This window comes from Tachysurus vachellii, chromosome 6 (assembly GCF_030014155.1).
Source record: "Tachysurus vachellii isolate PV-2020 chromosome 6, HZAU_Pvac_v1, whole genome shotgun sequence".
Taxonomy (NCBI): domain Eukaryota; kingdom Metazoa; phylum Chordata; class Actinopteri; order Siluriformes; family Bagridae; genus Tachysurus; species Tachysurus vachellii.
Window position 1 is genome coordinate 9180261 of NC_083465.1, and position 20455 is coordinate 9200715.

At 38.4% G+C, this 20455-nt stretch overlaps 1 protein-coding gene across 2 annotated transcripts; it reads left to right on the plus strand.

The window, feature by feature from the left end:
- The first annotated feature begins 583 nt into the window (after positions 1 to 583).
- Positions 584 to 19999, plus strand: ppp2r5d (protein phosphatase 2, regulatory subunit B', delta). 2 transcript variants are annotated; one of them, XM_060872062.1, is made up of 17 exons: positions 584 to 877; positions 1776 to 1859; positions 5616 to 5790; positions 11104 to 11303; positions 13120 to 13230; positions 13615 to 13707; positions 13874 to 14004; positions 14735 to 14794; positions 14913 to 15021; positions 15304 to 15357; positions 15482 to 15652; positions 16045 to 16172; positions 16352 to 16453; positions 16619 to 16691; positions 17104 to 17151; positions 17316 to 17429; positions 19714 to 19999. In XM_060872062.1, the coding sequence occupies exons 1-17, from the start codon at positions 851 to 853 to the stop codon at positions 19849 to 19851; spliced, it is 1818 nt and encodes a 605-aa protein (XP_060728045.1). In that variant the 5' UTR covers positions 584 to 850; the 3' UTR covers positions 19852 to 19999. The 2 variants fall into 2 exon arrangements, with proteins under 2 accessions (XP_060728045.1, XP_060728046.1); XM_060872063.1 differs by lacking the exons at positions 584 to 877; positions 1776 to 1859 and adding an exon at positions 1960 to 2009.
- Positions 20000 to 20455: the final 456 nt, after the last annotated feature.

Below are 20455 nucleotides of genomic sequence, written 5' to 3' on the forward strand. Positions count from 1 at the left end.
GAGTATGAGGCTGTCTCTGTGGGGTGAGTATGAGGCTGTTCCTGTGAGTTGAGTATGAGGCTGTCTCTGTGGGGTGAGTATGAGGCTGTTCCTGTGAGTTGAGTATGTGGCTGTCTCTGTGGGGTGAGTATGAGGCTGTTCCTGTGAGTTGAGTATGAGGCTGTCTCTGTGGGGTGAGTATGAGGCTGTTCCTGTGAGTTGAGTATGAGGCTGTCTCTGTGGGGTGAGTATGAGGCTGTTCCTGTGAGTTGAGTATGAGGCTGTCTCTGTGGGGTGAGTATGAGGCTGTTCCTGTGAGTTGAGTATGAGGCTGTCTCTGTGGGGTGAGTATGAGGCTGTTCCTGTGAGTTGAGTATGTGGCTGTCTCTGTGGGTTGAGTACAAGGCTGTCCCTGTGGGGTGAATATGTGGCTGTCTGTGGGGTGAGTACGAGGCTGTCTCTGTGGGGTGTGTGTGTGTGTGTGTGTGTGTGTGTGTGGCTGTCTCTGTGGGACTTGTGGCCACGCCCCCTGCAGGTAAATGTCATAAAGAGCGATAAGGCGGTGTGCTGCAGTCATTCAGTACGGTGTGCAGGGTACAACACACGGCGAGCGTAATTGCAGAGTATAATTTCATAAAATATGTAGTATAAAGCACTTGTGGTCAGCGTCATTTGCAGTGATCCGCCCTTTGTAATTCAGAAAAACGAGTCCAATAGTGAACTGGTGTCGGCTTGTTTCCAGGTCGTGTCGTCTCTAACGGACCAATCAGCTTCCAGTTGGGCCTGAGAACGCAGCGCGAGCCCTGACTGTCTGAGCGCTCGAGAGTGCGGGAAAATAATTTTACTGGGCACCAAACACCGCATCCGCAAAATGCCGAATAAAACGAAAAAAGAAAAGGTAAGTTGTTTTCCTATGTCGCAAAGTTGAAAACAGATGTTCAGTAAGTCAAACATGACGGTAGTTCCCGTGTCTCGTATCCTGCAAAACCCTCCAGCAGCTTGCAGTGTTCGTATCGAGGCCTAAGAGCTAATCTGGCTAATGCTAATGAGCTAAAGCTAACTGTTAGCGTGCAGAAATCTCCTGCTTCAGATCGACCTCCGTGCTGTCGGTACAATACGAGCCACAGAGCTGCTGTACGTCGTAATGTGTTAGAACATTCGACACAAACCTAATGTCTAGTGTCACCGTTTCTCCTCCTAACGAGAAGCTCGTTTCCTTTACACGTCTCCATCCGCCTATAGCTAGTGATCACTGTGTGTTTCTGGAGGCAGGAGGACGCTTAAATGTCACTTTGTGTAGGTTTCTGAGCGTTTGATTAGTACGTGTGAGCTGGCAGATGATGGTGTGTGATCACCAGGACGTTTTCACAGCGTCCTGAAATGATTTTCTGTGTTTTTGACATTGTCAGTAGCCTTGCTGGCTTCTTCCTCAGCAGTCCTCCTGAAGCCAGTTATAGCTCCATATTATAGCAAACCACTGAAGCAGAAGTAACATTACACACAAGTTACACTAGTATGTAATATAAGTAATAGATGTATATTTTATAAGCTGTCAAGCTAGATTGTAGAGATGCACACACACCTGTACATGAAAACGCAGTGTTACAGAGGTGTTAGTGCCAAGTGATGGGTGTAATCACTAGATACTGATGCGGGTGTGTGTGCTGTTAAAACCTGCCCAGTATCACAGCAGTGCGCATGCGCGTCATGTGTCTTTTCTCTACATTAGCAGTACCATATATATATATATATATATATATATATATATATATATATATTTTATTTTCCTCTTTTAGGATTCCCCGAAATCTGTGAAATCCAGCAGCAAAAACAATAACGTCAACACTGGAAAGGATCCTGGGACTGAAAATTCAGACGAGGTAAAAAAAAAAGTTTAAACTTGATTTTAAATTCTGATGAATGATAATTTTTTTTATAATTCTGCCTGCAGCTGCAGAGATGGTAATGTCCTGCTGTGCTTTGGCTTTGGAAGACAGCTGGGATTTGTACCCTTTAAATGCATCAGGGATGTTAGTAATCTGTTTTGTTTGGTTTTTCCTGGGTGGTATTTTGAGTGCGCTTCATTATAACATTGAGAGTAAGAGCAGAATCTGGTGACTGAATGTTGATCAAGCTGCCTTGTTGTCTGAATCTATAACATTACACAGAGGACCATTAGAGCACTTGATCTCCATCCAGACTGGAGCATGTTTTAACAAGAAGGGAGCGGCTTGCTAGAGCAGAGGACCCGTGTGAGAGCCTGGGAAGAGGCTGTTCCCTATGTACATAGAAGAAAGTTGTTTATTATTTTTATTATTATTATAACATTTTATCTTTATTGCACATGATGTTCAGAGAATATTTGGGAATAGCTGTTCAGCAGTAATAGGGTGCTTATGAATTATGAAATGAATATGCATTTTCTTAAAACGGTCCCACAGTTGTCATGTTTTTTCTTCTTCTTGTAAGCCCAAGTTGTAATGGACTAACAGAAACTGGACTGTTATGTTGTTGAGTTTAGGTAAGATTTGTAAAATGCCATGTACACAGTACTTGTAGTTGTGGCATAGAGGTGTTACCAGGATATGCGGTAACTCCGTGATAACACTGTCGATACAGCCCTTATTGCCATATGTTGTAACACATCAGCACTTGGTAAACTGCCAAAAATTGATGTGTGCTTACATTCATGTTTGTATAGTAAGATCTCTATAATACAGACTATATGAGCTTTAAGATATATATTTTTACCACAGCGCACTTGAATTCTTAAATCTGATTGGTCAGGTGTACATTATTTTTTATGTAACCGTACAGCTCAGACACTTGTTCTGGTTGTTAAATGAAGGATATGTTTATATTAATGAGTGCGCTCTAATACATCATTGTTTTTGTTGTAACAGCTCATGCACAGGGATTTGTAGTGTGGAAGTGGCATGTAATCCAAGACTAATAATCAAGGGATAAAAAAATGTTGTTTAAGAAAGAAAACCTCTTATAATGAGGTTAGTCTGGTGACCTTTTTTGTTTGGTGACATTTATTTAGCCTTTATGAAAGGAGCTTTGGATGATAATACTTTAATCAGTCACGGTGCTTTGCAAAGTGTCCCAGCACAAGAAAGTCAGAGTTTGTGCTTGCCTGTGTGTCAGTAAAATGATAGTCTGTTGTGTGTTAGGTTTATAAATACTGACGGTGAGAGAGATTGAGACTGTAATAAAAGGAGAGGCTGCTGAGGGAATGACTGTTTATCATGTTTTAAACGTAAGTTATATCAGGAACTAACTTGTCTCTCAGATGCTCCCTGACATTAACTCTACCTGTAAACCCTTCAATGTGCTGTTCATTCACATATTAAACATTTTAGTTTTTGACAAGTTTTTTGTGGTATATGCAGATTAACGCTCTCCAGACTGTCCGGTTATATGTATATAATGCACTGTGGGCTGGAGTTTATTAGCATATGTGACAGGCTAATTGAATTGAGTTGGTTAAATGTAAACTTTAGAAACAAAACATGATGGCTTATATGTTGTTATTGTCTGTGGAAAGTTCAACTAAAAAGCTGTATGGCTCCAATAAATAGACAAGATATTATGGTTCACATTTAAGCAATATGTCTGGATTAGTTGTCTGAAATTAAGTCACTGGTTGGAAAAAAGTTAAACACTAAGATTTGAAATGATCAGACTCCTTCAACAGAAGGAGGAACATGGATTTAATAACTAACTGCTGTGCTGTATAACAAGTATTAGTATCTCCTGGATCTGAGGAAAGTGTTTAAGTGACATTGCTGACAGGAAAATGAACACCGAGGGTGATGTTGCACAGGGTGAAGTTTATTGATCGTATCTATTTTAGGTCCGACTCAATTATGCGAACCGAGACACCATGGTCGGCTGTTCCATACCATGGACATGTCTCACGGTGTTGGTTTATTCACCTGTATTCATTAACTAATCCCAGAGCTGTATAATGCTACAGTGATTTATGTAATGTGACTGTTTCTGGTGCCAAGTTTCTGCCAGTAATAGTTAAACACATTAGTGTGTGTGTGTGTGTGTTTTGAGCATTAGATCGCCCTGACATTCTGCAGTATGTATGTGCTCCATGTATGCTTCTCTAAACATAGTTTCAGTGATTAGCTTTATCCTAACTTCACACAAGCAAGTGACATGTTGCTCATGTGGATTGTAGTTTTTGTCTGTTGTGAGCATGTAGGAACAGCTACTGTGCACAGTCCAGCACTTTTCTTCATAGTAGTAACAGAAGGAAACGTTAGGAGGCATCAGGTAAAACTAGATAAGCACAAGTGAAATAACACACTAATCAGACTGAAAATTGGCTGTTTGAGGTGCTAGGCTTTATACAAGCTGTGGGAGATCAGCAAAGCAACATAGTGCTTAGTATGACAGTCTACTTTCACATCAGAGGTTATTTTATCCTTTAGAGGTCTGATGCCTTTAAGAGATATTTTGTCATGCCATGCTCCTATTTACTGATCTTATTACAATTTCTGCTACAATAATATGTGGGCAGCATGCATGTTTGTTTGTATTATTGAAAAACTCAACTTTAAACGTGTTTGGTAATAAAACAATATTTTGGTGACGTGCAGACATGTCCGTAAAACACATTTAAAGGTTTTTGCAAACATTTCTGCCCTAGATTATGTAGACATAACTCTATTACAGCATTGTTGGGAAAACCATCCTGTTCATTCATTCACATAAAACAATACATTTATTAATATTTTTTCTTATACTTTTTGTTTGAGGAAGGCTGTGTAAGACGGAAGGTAGAATTCCACTGGAGAGACAGTCGTGTTTGCACAGATCATTACCGTATGAATACTGTGCTCTGTGAATGGGTGTGTCTAGATTTGTGCTAAAAACTATACACCTTGTTTGTTTTCATGCATGTTACACAAACGGAGAATATTTGTTGTCCATTTTAAAATGTGACATTTTAAGGTTTCTGTAGACATAGATTTCGTGTCTGTGCCACATTGATATTTTGTGATTGTGATGCACTCCGGATAAAAATTCATAGAGCTGGAGGTGGCATAAAGGAGGAAGGTTTTAAACAGAATAACACCGTCATAACTGAGAAGCATGGGGGAGATAGTATCATGCGGTGGTGGTGTTTTGCTGGAAATGGGACTGGAGGACTTCATCAAATAGCTGGCATCATGAGGAAGGAGGATTATCTGCTGAAACAACACTTCAGGACATCAGCCAGAAAGTTAAAATTTGGTCACATCTGAGAATTCCAGCAGGATAATGATCCTCAGCATATCCCCAAATTTGTAATTAAAACTTACAAAGCCATGACCAATATAGCATAGAAAATATATATACGGATTGAAATGAAGAAGCAGAACAAACTTTTGCCTTTGTAATGTCTCTGTACACATTTTTATAAGAGGTTGTGCATGGTAATGTAAGATGAAAACTATACATTTTATTGTTGGAACCAAAATAAAAAACTTTTTACATGGTGCATAGATGAGTTTTGTCACGTATACTATTGAACTATTTAATAAGTTTCTTTCTCTGAAGCAATGCAGCTGGATTGATGATTTGAATTCATAAACCTCTCATGAATACTGACGCTTGCTTTGTCTGTGTTTATAAAGACGCAGCAGCAGACCGCCAGCAAGCGTCCTAGCAACAGCACTCCACCTCCAACTCAGCTCAACAAAATCAAGTACTCAGGTGGGCCACAGATTGTCAAGAAAGAGCGCCGCCAGAGCTCCTCTCGCTTTAACCTCAGCAAGAACCGTGAGCTGCAGAAGCTTCCTGCCCTTAAAGGTACATTGTTGCTTATGTGTCTTCTCTACACCAGGGATGAGGAGGGAAATGTGTTATTAGATCTTTCTTCATATTTTTTGTCAACCCCTTTTCCGTTCTAAGTTATAGTTTTACTGCAAACAGATTTGTTGTAGTTCTGGAACTAATGAAAAAGCATAAACACAATTTTTTAAATCAAGTTTTGTAAAATGTACATTACATTATGTTTATCATCTCTCCGGCAATAACAACTAGCTTCTTATATCTGAACCCTTATAGCCCTTAGCACTGGCCTTTTCCTTCCATGTGATCTGCGTATGTTATGAAACACAGAAAAAGTAAAATGTAATGGAGTCTTAATAGCTTATGAATTCATTGTATATGCTTGTTGCTTGCCATGTTGGATACGCAAGACGTGACTAAACGTGACGGGGAAAAATATGTGCCACTTGTGAGCACTAGTATGAGAGAGCACTAATTAATAAGACAAACCTGTTCAATGAACAGTATTATAGGAACTAACTGTGTTCCATAGCTTTCTTTACACTGATTTATATATTTACTTTACTTCATGTTGTGCTCTGTTGGCAATTGAGTGACAGGTAAAAAGGGAGAAATTGCCAATTCCCTTGTTAGAAGGGTTGTCCCTTGTCAAGGCTTGGCAAGACATTTATTTTAGACAGCTTGCACATTTACATTAAAGGTGGAGTCTCCGTTGTTTGAGAAATGCTTCAGAAAACTGCGCTGGGACATTTGTATTACCATAGTATTGCTCATTGAGTTAATTTATTCATAAAAATATACCCTTGGTCAACTGCCCCAACAGGTTCCGCCATAATATTTGTCTGGGTTATACATGGGTTATACTTGTCTGGTGTATGTGTGGGGCAGAGCTATCAAAACAGGGGTGGGACCCATTTGGGTTAGGGGTTACTATTTTTTAAATAGTAAGGTAGCCTGGTCACTGAGTATACTCAATAAAATATTCATGAATTAAGTTCACATATTAACCAAATATTATCTTCCCTCCTCACACATAAACACTGATAGGGTCAGTTTGGCCAAAACCACAAATGCACAATGATCCCACACGTGAAGCGTAGTAAATCAACCAAGATGTATTTGGTGTCTGACGTTTGCGTTGTTAGACATTTAATAATTATCTCAGTTTAATAATGATCTCGTTCTAGTACTGCCCTAATGCCATCAGCTGTCTGTGGATTCAGATGATAATTTTCAATACTTAAAAGTAGAGCTGTGTCCTGGATTATACAGCATGGTTCTTTGCATATTGCATAAGGCTGTGATGCATATTTATTTAACAGATAATGCAGATAAGCAGTTTCCCCATCAGGGATCAATAAATTATCTTGAATCACATAAGTTATAATAAAATTACTGAAGTCAATTTAATATAGGTACACATCACACAAACCTTTACATGTGAGTAAACGTTAAAACGACAGTTGTGTGTTTGCGGCTCTGTCAACACTTTGACTCATGAATTGTGTTAGGATTCTGGCACCGATTTTGGAAGTCATGGCAAACACAGGAAGCCTCAATGTTTTTCTTTCCTGCTTTTGTGTCTTTCTGTATGAAATATACTTTTGCCCAGCTGTGTTTTTGTCAGCGTCATATGTTTATACAGGGTATCAGTGGTGCTGAGTGTGTATGGGAAGAAAAGATTCATTGGCGTCATGTTTGTTGAAAGGAGAATCTGTTACTTGGGTTATGGAAGTTCATTTGGCCCTGGAGGTATGAGTCAGTCTCATGACCGACTGATTGCCGTTCAGCAGTAAACTGGGTCAGGTCTGTGGTTGTGTATAGGCAGACATCATCACATGAGCCCCTGGTTATTGAGTGGGAGTTGATCAATTTTTCTTCCGTCTAAAATGATCTCTCTATTTTAGCCTTGGCCATTTCTCACCATCCAGCTGTTCCGTATGAGTCTGAGAGGGTGAAGGCTAATGTGCTTTCCTGCTTCTTTTCGAACTCTTGCTTTTGCTGTCTCATGCTCCGAGGACAGAGATATTCGCTCAATTCTACATGCATGAGCTAACACTTGATTGGCTAATGTTGCTTTTGGAGCACATTCAGTTCTGCTCTATTGTACGACTGGCTGATTCTTTGGTAGGATTTGAACTTGTGATATCCGGAAAATAGGGCAAGCAAACACTTTTCTGATCTTTGATCTTGGACTTAGTCACTGATCGCAAGGTAATTAATCTAAAACAGATGCTGAAGTAATGAATTTAAACTTGTTTTATATATTATAATAATTATTTTCTAGCTGTGAAATCAGTGGGTTTGGGTTAACAAAATACTGTATGGTTTCTAGATGGAATCTGTTGTATTTCATGAGATTCATGATATTGTCCTAGGACAAATTTGAGTTTGAAGAAGTTATTTTAAATAAAGTAAGATGTAACTGGATTGATGTTAATGGTCCTTGGGGCTTTTAGTTTTTCATTTAAAGTTGAGGTCATGCTGACTTCTGGGTTTCCCTAGGGCTACAGTAATTACCAAAAAAGAGAGAGATTATTCACTCAGATTATTAATTCTTAGAAAGATATAAGTAATGTATGCATATTTATCATTTTATTAATTTCTTTTATATTTATTTATTTATTATTCAGATGCATCTCCTACATTAGTCGCAACTTTTTTTAGTGCTGCACGATTAATCATATCGCAATCGCGATATCAAGCCTGTGCGATTAAATGACGCAAAATGCTGCGATTTTATCAAATAAATAAATAAATAAATAAATGCATGTGTGGACATGACAACCCATTCTCTCTGAAAGCTGTTTGCCTATTTCATACACTATCCGCCAAGGCCATCCTTAAAAATATTCTGGTTTGCCGTAACCCGACCGACCCTGTCAATTTAGGACCGACTCAATTTTTATATTTTTTTTTTTTGCTTTAAGTCCGACCAACTTGCCGGTTGTAAATTTGCATTAAGACCAACTTTTTTTTTTTTTTACTCTTCAAACAACTAATACAAAAGCAATAAAATAATATTAACGGGTTCAGGCACCATGATGCATCTAAAATAAGCATCAAAATAAGGTTTGCAATGATGCGCCCGAAGGCACGGGTTGAAGGCCCAGTCAGTGACGTCACGATATGCTAATTTGTTTAAAGTCATACCTACGTAATCACCATCACCAAAATTGTACTTTTTTTTTTACATTGAAACTTGAAAAAAAAATATAGACATACCTACCGATCCAAACGCTCACACAACACCCCTGTCCTCCACTTGCTTCACTGGCTTCCGGTGCAGTTTAGGGTGGAGTATAAGGTCCTTCTCTTTGTGTTTAAGGCCATCAATGGTCTGGCCCCGGCCTACCTCACAGAATTAATAAAGGTCTACCAACCAGCCAGATCTCTCCGCTCCTCTGGACATACCTCTCCAAAGCTGTGGAACGCACTTCCAGCACACTTACGATCCATCACTGTGCTGAGTGTTTTTAAATCGCAGTTGAAAACTCATTTATTCATACAAGCTTTTAACATGTAGACCCTGTTTCAACTGCTATTTTATGTTCATTGTATTCTTGATTTTATTGTCGTTTCACTGGAAAGCACCTTGTGCTCTTGTAAGGTGCTCTATAAATAAAATTTGATTGATTGACCCTTTTTTTTTTTTTTTTTTACTGTTACTGCAAACCAAAATATTTTTAAGGATGGCCTTATTAAAAAAAAAAAAGACCAGTGAGTTTCAGTTTAGGCAGTGGCACGGATGGCGCGTATGGTCATGTTGTGACTTTTTCCGGTGTGCAGCGCGGAACGGGTGAAGATGGATGCCGAGCAAACGGACACTGAACTGGTGGCCAGAAAAAATGCTACCTCTGTTATATGCCGATATTTTGGCTATAAGATATCCGACACTGAGCAGAGAGAGGTACTGTGCAGAATTTGTAAAAATAAAGTTGCTACATCACGTGGCAACACGACAAACTTATATCAGCACCTGAAACAGCACAGAGAAAAGTATGATGAATGGATGAAGGTAAAAGCCCAGATTAGTAAAGAAACAACTGAACAAAAAGAACAATCTGTAAGACAAAAAACCACAATTACAGGTGTGTTTGAGAGTGTTGCGCCATATGAAAGGTCTTCACAGAAATATCTGTGCATACAAGCAACAAGCTCTTCATCATAGAGAGATTTTAGCACTAGTGGTAATGTTGTATCGAATCATCGCTCCTGTCTGAAACCAGACAAGGTGGATATGCTTGTTTTTTTTTTGGCAAAGAACCTCTCAAGTGATAAGTAGAGCTTTTTAGAAAGAGGATTTGGAAGTACCAGTTTGTTGCTTTGTTTTTGTTTTTGTAAATGACCAACAACAGTTTTAGTGGTTTCAACCACACATTTATATCCAAATTCCTTTTTGAATGTTTATACAAAAATGTTACGTCCAGGTAAAATATCCCTGTTTGGACAGAATGTTCAAAATATCTTATTTTCATGTACATAGAAATTACTTTGTTCTATTTATTATATTTAGCTGTACTATTGAGACAATAACAAGTTTGTTTGCAGTAATGCAAAGATGTTATTTTGTAAAAATATTTTAATTTGCATTTTCCTTGAGAACCAAGCAAGTTGACTCATGATACCATTTGTTTATTATATCACAATCACGTATCGCAATATTGACCTCAATAATCGCAATACGACATTTTCCCTAAATTGTGCAGCCCTACTTTTTTTGTTGTTTTTTTTCCATCATCATCAGTCCATCATTATCTTTTAGTGAAATCAAGCAATAATTTTGAATAACTTTTACTTCAGATCCTCCTTTTCCTGATCAGGACCTACACAACCAAAGGAGTGTCCTAACTCTATATGATCCAAAATGCAATTAGAATTTGAACACAAGCCACATTAGTAATCAGAAACCGAGTTTAGACAAGCTGTACAATTACGTCGATTAGGTTATTCGCTTTCCTGTCAGCTCTTCACAAAAGGGAGAATCTGTGTAACCCGAATATTGTGTGTGCTTGGCGGTCACCCAAATCCCAGCAGGTAAAAGCCTAAACCAAATCTCAATTTCTTTTTAACTGGCTATTTCTCTTATCATGTAGGTTTATGTGGTTGGTTCACATAAACCTAGAGGCTGCCAGCCAGACAGGAGCTGATTGCAATGCCTGATTACTTTTGAGGATTAATTCTCCACTTGGCTACTAAAATGCTGAGATTTGCTGGCTAAATCAGTAATAATTTGTATAGGTCTGTTTGACTGGCTTTTTTACTATTGGATCTGGTCGGAGTGAGTGAGTGAGAATAAAAACTGTAACCACCTTCTTATCTGAATTTCAGATGCTCCACCCATCGACAGGGAAGAGTTGTTCGTTCAGAAGCTACGCCAGTGCTGTGTACTGTTTGACTTTGTGACCGATCCTCTCAGTGATCTCAAATACAAGGAGGTGAAGCGTGCTGGACTGAATGAGATGGTGGAGTACATCACACACAATCGTGATGTAGTTACTGAATGCATCTACCCCGAGGCTGTCATTATGGTGAGAGCACCCGCACCTACGTGTACATTCTGACATGTTTAGGACACTGGAAATTCACACCTGCCTATTAGCTTTCTGTGCCACTAGATGTTTTATCCTACTTCAGATTCTACATTCACCCTACATTGCAACTCTGACATTTAACTGTTGAATGAAATGTTTTTAATAGTCACTGCTTGTTTTTTTTACTGTGGCTAATAACTAATAAAATGTCTACTGAGTTGTATTTAAATCTTTTTTTAGAAATGAGAATAACACTTAAATAACAAACTAAAATGATTTCAACTAGACATTTCTTCAACTGCCAATTTTGCATTACCCCAAAAGGGGAAAATACAAATACAAACAGAACATTCATCTATGCATCTATCTATTCATCTATCTATCTCTGTGCTAATGTAGTAGTAGTGAATGGATTCACAAAATTCAAGTTTGAAGGAATGGTAGTTATTTTCAATACAGCAAAAATAAGCATTGCCTGAATTGATTAAAATGTATAATTTTAATCAAGATTATATGATCCATACAGAGGCTAAGCTGCATATAACAAAAAAAAAGGTGCGTATTAGAAAGATTAAAAATGAAACGGGTAATAAAAAAAACTTCTTGTCACTCTCAAGAAGTCGTTTCTGAAAGTTTTTTCTGTTACCTACATTCTGCTCAGTCAGGCTGTATTGCCAGAGGTGTCTTTTAATCCCGTATCCTTTGCTATACAAAGAGGCCTCATATTTGCAGCTATGAAATCCCCAATCACTGTAATCTTTATCTGACTCAGACTGCAAAGGAGTGTGTGTGTACACAAACGTGTGTAGCTTTATGTCCTTTATGTTGTGTGTAGCTTCATGTTATCCCTCTGTATTGATCTACAGAACGATGTTGGACATGTCTGCAGTATTAGGTGGATTATAACGTCAGTTATAATCAGCTTATACAGTAACTTACTTTTAAACCACAATGCTTGCTTATTAAAATTTATTTATTTTATATTATTTAGTGAATATTTTTAAGGCACAAGCGCAAGCCCACATTTTCTTAATTAACATTAGTAAATATCAAGCAGGTAAAACTAATTTATATGAGAATTAACATGTTTCAGTTCTGTGTGACGTGGACTGATCATTTTGCAATTACGCCCTTTTACATAGACGGCTTGCCTGAAAATTCTGTTTCCATGGCAACATGGCTCCTTTTTCTAGGACGTTTCTGTAGTCCTATAAGGTATAGTCTCTTATCCCTCTTACACGATGTTTCATAAGGAGATCTCTTCAGTGATGATCACCGATGAGTCATCTTAGTTATTTATTTTCATTCTCATTGTAATCCGGCTTTTGTGCATTTGAAATTTTGAAAGCTTTTGTGGTCTCTGTTACCTGCAAATGAATCTGATCTGATTTGCTCTAAAACACTCACACAATGGATTTAAGGCAAGATTGTTTTTTTTATTTAATTTTTTTTAATTCCCACAACCAAACTTTGTGCCTCTGTAAAACAAAACAGCCAGGCTGTATTTATTTAAGGAGTTGAATGTCCATTTCAGTGCATGAAGAGATATCGAGGCTCACTAATATTAATGAAATGATCATCCATCAACACTATTGCCCTTTTTAGAGAATCTGTACTTATATATGCTGACATGAATGACATGAAATTGTGACTAGTGTTATCATGTCCCATTATATTAGGGTGAAGATGTTTACTTGAGTTTGTTGAAATTAGCACTGAAAGACATGTGGTACTTATTGCCATAGCCATATATAATAGGAAAGATGTATTGATTATGTGATTATTAATATATACATTTTTGTTATTGCTGTAGTTTTCAGTAAACCTGTTTAGGACCCTGCCTCCTTCTTCCAATCCTACCGGAGCAGAATTTGATCCTGAGGAGGATGAGCCAACACTGGAGGCAGCCTGGCCCCATCTGCAGGTGAGTGCATCTCTCTGTTCCACCTCAGCATAATACACTGTAGAATTAGTACATTTACAGGCTGTTTTGTGAATAATGGGCCGCTGCATTTGTGGTTACTCTTTAAAAAAAATCAAATAAAAGCTTGCCCTGATAGTGCAGCGAGAAGGAATTGTAGTGGAGACTAAATACTGGTGGGGGAAAAATATTGTTTCTACTGTCTGGTGTGTCCCAAGAAGCCATGATACATCGTGACAAGCCGTTAGCTGGAAATATGTGACACAGGCTATAGGAGTGTGCCACTCTTATTGAGAGCATAGCTCTGTATTGGAGTAATAATATTTTACCAGATTTGGTGTTATTCCTGACTGATTTTTGTCTTCTGCTGTTTCTTTGCTCATTTAGCTGGTGTATGAATTCTTCTTACGGTTCCTGGAGTCACCTGATTTCCAGCCTAATGTCGCCAAAAAATACATTGACCAAAAGTTTGTATTGTCAGTAAGTATCTATTCCTGCATACTTCATTACACTCAATTCTAATGATTTCAGTTCTGGAGCTTCAAGGTTTATAAAATCCTGCACAAAATCACGTACTAAATATAGCAGTAGTTTTTTATCTATCTTTTAAATTGTACCATGTCAAACATGCAAATGCCTTTTGTAGCTCCTGGAGCTGTTTGACAGTGAAGACCCCAGAGAGCGGGACTTTTTAAAAACAATCCTACACAGGATTTACGGCAAGTTTCTGGGACTTAGAGCATACATTCGTCGACAGATCAACAACATATTCTATAGGTAAATTGTGTATCTTTATGCATATATCATGTCTTCTTTTATACTTTTGTGAGATTTATATATGTTTTGATGTATTTTTAAATGCTTCTTACAGTTTAAACACTTATTAAAGTGGTGGTAAAACACGATTTCACTTTTCTAACTTTAGCTAGTGTGTAATGTTCCTGTTTGAGCATAAACAACATCTGCAAAGTTACAATGTTCAAAGTTTTAAGCAAAGGGAGATATTTGCTTTTAAAGAAATCCATTTCTTAGGACTACAGCAAACGGCCAGTAGGGACTACACGACATTCCTCCAGGGTTGCTGACGTCACTAAGCCCCAATATTTACATAAACCCCTCCTCCGAGAATATTAAATAAGACTACTGGTAAAGGTAAGGGGCGTGACGTTTCCGAAAAACGTGCACTAGGTGGTTAGCGAATCACAACACACTGGGCCACAGCTCAAAGCCCATTGCTATTTTTGAGGGACTGGCTTCATAGAACCCGGAAGCCATCAGACCGTTTTACAAGGAGGCACAGAGCGGTGTAGAATAAAGGTAAAATATATGAAAAATAATGCAATTTTTTTAAAAAACGAAGCATGAACACGTTACAGTGCACCCCACAAACACAATCAAGCCTTTGAAAAAACGTGTTTTACCACCCCTTTAAATACTTCATACTATTGTTAATTGTTGCATAGTGTAAAGATTTTTTTTTTTAATTTGGTGTGTGATCTTGTTGCAGATTTATATATGAAACAGAGCATCACAATGGCATTGCAGAGCTCTTGGAAATTCTAGGAAGGTGAGCGCATACATTAAACATGTTGCGGTGACAAATCAGACCCAAGGTTTGTTTTACACTGAATTGAATGGACCTGGTATGTCACATGACTAGAACATGTATGCTTTTCTTCCTCCAGTATAATTAATGGTTTTGCTCTGCCATTGAAAGAGGAGCACAAAATGTTTTTGATTCGAGTGCTCCTACCCCTGCACAAGGTCAAGTCACTCAGTGTCTATCACCCTCAGGTATTTTTCTATTAATGTCCCTTTTGTAGACTTAGATTTGATGGCTTCTTAAGGATGAGCGTTTTAAGATACTGTACTTATTTTTTTTTCCTTTAGAACACTGACGCTCTTATGATTGAATAAAGTTTCAGTTGCAAACTCGGTTTAAACTTAATTGTAATTCTTCATTTTGTCTTGGAGCAGAAACTCAAATGTGGTATTCACAAATTGCTCAGGGGCCTTAAATAAGGTTTAGTATTTATGATGAGAGGCTAAGAGCTCTTTTTCCACCTTTCCTTGTAGCTGGCCTACTGTGTTGTTCAGTTTTTGGAAAAAGACAGCAGTCTCACTGAACCAGTAAGTGCTACAGCCTTTACAGCTCTAATCATTATGAGTTATGAATATTTAGAATTTTGTTTTGATGGGAATGTACATTTTAGTGCTTTCCTATTATATCAATCTGTACCTTTTTATGCAACAGGTTATAATGGGTCTCCTGAAGTTCTGGCCCAAGACCCATAGTCCTAAAGAGGTGATGTTCCTGAATGAGTTGGAGGAAATCTTGGATGTCATTGAGCCTTCAGAGTTTGTAAAAGTTATGGAGCCCCTGTTTAGACAGCTAGCCAAGTGTGTATCAAGTCCACACTTTCAGGTAAGCAATCGTGCTACGTACCAGTCGGTGTATTTCTAGAAGTAATACTGTTGCCAGGTGCATGTATACTAGCTCAGTGATCTATAGGTGAAATTCTGTAATTGTTGATTATATGATTATACCAGTCATATTTCACATCTTACACCTTGCTACGTTGTTTAGCGTTTTGCTGTCCAGGAATTGTGGCTGACTCCATATTGTTTAAATGTTGGCTGATGATCAACTTAGGAGTGCCCGGTTAGAAAGCTAATAGAAAGATACTACAATATTCTTACCCCCCTTTATGGGAGGAAAGTATTGATCAAACATTGCTGCATTCTACTGTCCAGCCCAACTAATCTAAGCTTTGTTAGTGTCAACATTATTCATTAAAATGACCCTTTATGCTTCAGGTTGCTGAGAGGGCACTGTATTACTGGAACAACGAGTATATCATGAGTCTAATAAGTGACAATGCTGCCAAAATCCTCCCCATCATGTTCCCTGCTCTTTATAAGAACTCCAAAAGTCATTGGAACAAGTAAGAAACTCACAGGAATGGCTCTGTTACTGCTCTTGAACATAGGACTGATTTTCTCATATGTGTGCAGCAAAAACAAAACAAAAAAAAGCATGCATGCAGATTCCAATGAATGACTTTTCTTATATTGCCAGTGTTTTTGTTGTCCTATAGTAACAGTAGACTTTTTTTTGCTGCAGGACAATCCATGGGCTTATTTACAATGCTCTGAAGCTCTTTATGGAGATGAACCAGAAGTTGTTCGATGATTGCACACAGCAGTACAAAGCTGAGAAGCAAAAGTAAGGAGTGAAGAGAACTAGAAAATGGAAAAAGAGAAAAGGCAAAGAGAAATATGTAGTCTCTGCAACAATTTTTCAGACCTTAAGTTATGTAGGTAGTTCCGATAGGCACTGTTTTTGACACAGAGTAAAACAAAGTGTTTTTTATTTTTTCCACCTTCATAGGGAGAAGTACAAACTTAAGGAGCGGGAAGAGATCTGGCACAAGATTGAACAGCTTGCTAAACAAAATCCTCAGGTACACTTTGAGCCTTTTATTGATGTGGTTTTATGATTTATGATTATTGATTTATCTTTTATAAATGAGTGAATCTCTACAGTCAGTACTTTTCATTTCATGAATTGTAAGAAATTTTATTTAAACACTGGTGATTTTACAATATAATTTTAAAGGTACAAACAAGTCAATTGAAGTCCAAGATCAACTGATTTAAAAAAGGTCTTAGGGGTGACGTTTCAGCTTTTTGTACTTGAGTGAACGCTCAAAACTCAGTTTTTCAGGTCAAATCTAATTATTGCAGGACACTTTCCAGTGCCTTAGCCTTATTTTGTGGCCAGGCCTTAAAAATAGTTATACAGTTTAATTTTTGGTTTTTCAATATTTAGTCTGAGTGGATTTAAAAAGGTAAAATGCCATAACCTTTCGGCAGATTACGAAGATCCATCCTAGTCTTCGACCTGGACTTCCTAAGGATGCGGTCAGTCATTTCTCCTTTCAGTAAAATTTCATGCAGTTCAATTATTTCTACATCATGGTAAACATCACTACTGAAAAGGACATTTAAAGATCTGTTTAGTACAGTTGTTACATGTAAGGTCATGTGGAACACAAGTGTTTTTGTCTCTGTCTGTACATAAACAGTATATAATGTATAATGAAAACCAAGGGATACCACATTATTCCATGGAGACAGAGACTCCCACTGCTGAGGATATCCAGCTGCTGAAAAAGACTGTGGAATCTGAGGCATCACAGGTGGGATATATTTTGCTTATCTGCTCCCTCATTGGTCTTGAAGTGATATTAACCATGACATGATGGTTAGTGCCAGATAGGCTGGTTGGATTTATTTTTTTCTGCTGATCTGGGATTTTAATGCACAACAGTCTCCATAGTTCCTCAGACTGATGCCATAAAGAAAAAACATCCAGTGAGCAACAGTTCTGCTAGACCTTTTTGATGATGGAGGATAACAGAGAAATGGCCAAACTGGGTCAAGCTGACAGACAGGATAAAGTTAACCACACTGTACAATTGTGGTGAGCAGAAAAGCATCTCAGAATGCACAAGACACCAGTCCTTGATGCAGATGGATGAATCCATGCAGATGGATTTTTTTTATTTTTTTTAATAGCAGCATGTCCAACAATAGATCTGTCTGTAACATAAATGATGGAGTTCAATAAACATTCCAGCTGTAAGATCCTTATTGTTTCCATAGCAACAGCTCATACACTAGGAATTATATGGCATGTGCTCCACATCATCTAAGGCAGAGGTATTCAACTTAAATTTAAAGAGGTCCAGTAAGAGAAAATTTCTTGAAGCGAAGGTCCGGAAGATCATAATGTCTAACTAGTTAGTGTGATATATATATATTTAAGTAGCCTAGTAGTTGTATCAACATTTGCAAGCAATCAGTACCTGACTGTCAAATCAAATACATTCAGTACAAGTCAAAAACTAAATATTTATTGTCATGTAACATAGAACTGAACATATGTACGATTGTAGATATGTATAATGTTCTCTCATTAAATTAATAAAGGTAGGGCTACATTTTAAAATAAGGGAAAATAAATGAAATGTGAAAATTGTGTATGTTTAAATAAAGTGCTTAACTTTCCCTTTTATATCTCAGTGAGAGAACTGAGCTCTAGCTTGGCTTGCCAGGATTTTAAACCTGGGCTTGAATGGAGTCAGGGCCGTTCTCATACACATGTGGAGGTGCTCATTAGTGAGCCTGGAATATTTAGTTTTGATTATGTTGATTGTAGAGAAAGCTGCCTTGCAGTTGTATGTAGAGCCAAACATGGTCAGGATGTATAGGGCTACTTTCCTCAGACCTGGGAAAGCTGTCTTCAGATTTGAGTGGATATGTTTGTTCAAAACCTTTGTTTTGTCTCATAATGGCGTTTCACATTGCCACTTTTAATATGAGACACTGTTTCTGAACATATGAGACACACTGGTTTACATACGAGACGCACTGGTTTAGTGCTCCCAGTGGGAAGTATGAACAGAAATCAGTCTGTCCATTCTGGATTAAATGTTTTCACTGTCCACTTTTCTTTTTTTGGAGAGCGGCATTTGTTCTTTATTCTTCCTTTCTCCGTCTCACTCGTCTGTTTCTATCCCTTTGTTTTCTACATGTATTGCTATCTTTCTTTCATGTGTAACTTTACTCTAATTCTCTCTCATCTGTCTTGCGCTGTTGAGTCGCAGTGTTTACTTAAGGAATGCACAGACTTGATTGGCTGAGTGCTATCATGTGGGATGGCTTAACTCGCATGCAATTGGTCTGTGCGTTTCCACTACCACTACCGTAAATATTGCAAAAGCTGCACCGGTAAAATGGAAGTGCCCCCTCAAGTTTTAAATCATCCTTTTGTTTTGGCTGTAGGTCCGGGTCCGTATTGGACAGCTGCTGGGTCCGGACCCGGACCGCGGTCCGCCTGTTAGTGACCCATGATCTAAGGCAAATCATAAGGCAAATAATAAATTATTTCCTTTTCACCTGTGCTCTATTGAACGAGAGAGAGAGAATGTATAATCATTGATATGGAAATATTTTGCTGAAATGTTTGTCATCACTTTGTAACAATTGGTTTCCTGACATGGGTGAGTCTTTAGGAAAGAGGAGATTGAGAGGAAGGTGAACAACTGATGACATATAATGTGAGTGATAATAGGAACAAATGTGTTTTTAATAGGAATAGCACACAACAGACTCTGTTTTGTATTATGCCATATCACACTACCCAAGTGTGGATTATATTTGTATAGCACACGGTCTACTGTATTGTGTGCACATGCACACACATGATGAATCCTGAATAGCTTAAAATTTTCAAGACCAAGTACATGCATGCCACCGATTCTAACAGTACAGACATTTACAATTAACCAAACTTATTGGGTAAAACAGAGCAGGGTCCATGTGTTTAGGGGGAGAGGAAAGCTTGGTTGTGGATGAGGAGGTGGGGAAGAGAAAGAGATGGCAGCAGCAAAGTTGCTTTAAATCTCTAATTTCTTTCAGGGAACGAAGGACATAAAGAAGGACAAGGTGCTGATGCGACGGAAGTCAGAGCTGCCACAAGATGTGTACACTATAAAGGCTCTGGAAGCCCACAAGCGGGCAGAAGAATACCTGACTGCAAATCAGGAAGCTCTCTGACTGGGGAACACCACAACCAGTCACCTGCACCATGCCTAGACTGTCCCACTTGTATTTGTCCAGAAATGTCACCTGCTGTATACTCCCCCCTCCTTTCCTCCTTTTGTCTCTGCTTCTTTCCTCCTTCGCTTTCTCTTGGAGAGGCCTTTCTTCAAAAATGCTGGCCAGCACACAATTGTGAAGAGCTCCCATTCTCTCTCCCCATCTCTCTGCGTTTGTCTTTCTCGTCGTCTCTACTACACCCCCTACCCCCACCATCCCCAAGCCTCTGCCATTCCAATACCAACACCAAATCAGAAAACAATCATGCAAAACAGTATTTGAATTGTACTACCACAATTATTTTTCAAAATAATGTTTCCTGTTTAGTGTGATTTTACTCTCATTACCTCTTTTTCCCTGCTTTCATCCTGTTTTCTTGCTTCTTCCCTTCACTGGTCCTGTACGTCTATATTCACTTAGGCAACTGACTGTGTTGCCTATAAGATTACAAGCAACACATTTGTGACAATGATGGTGTATTTGCTTAAGCCAGGTTTAGGGACAAGGGAGTGTAGGTCTTTATTTCTGGATCATGTTGCCTTGCTCTTGTGGGACAGTGTCA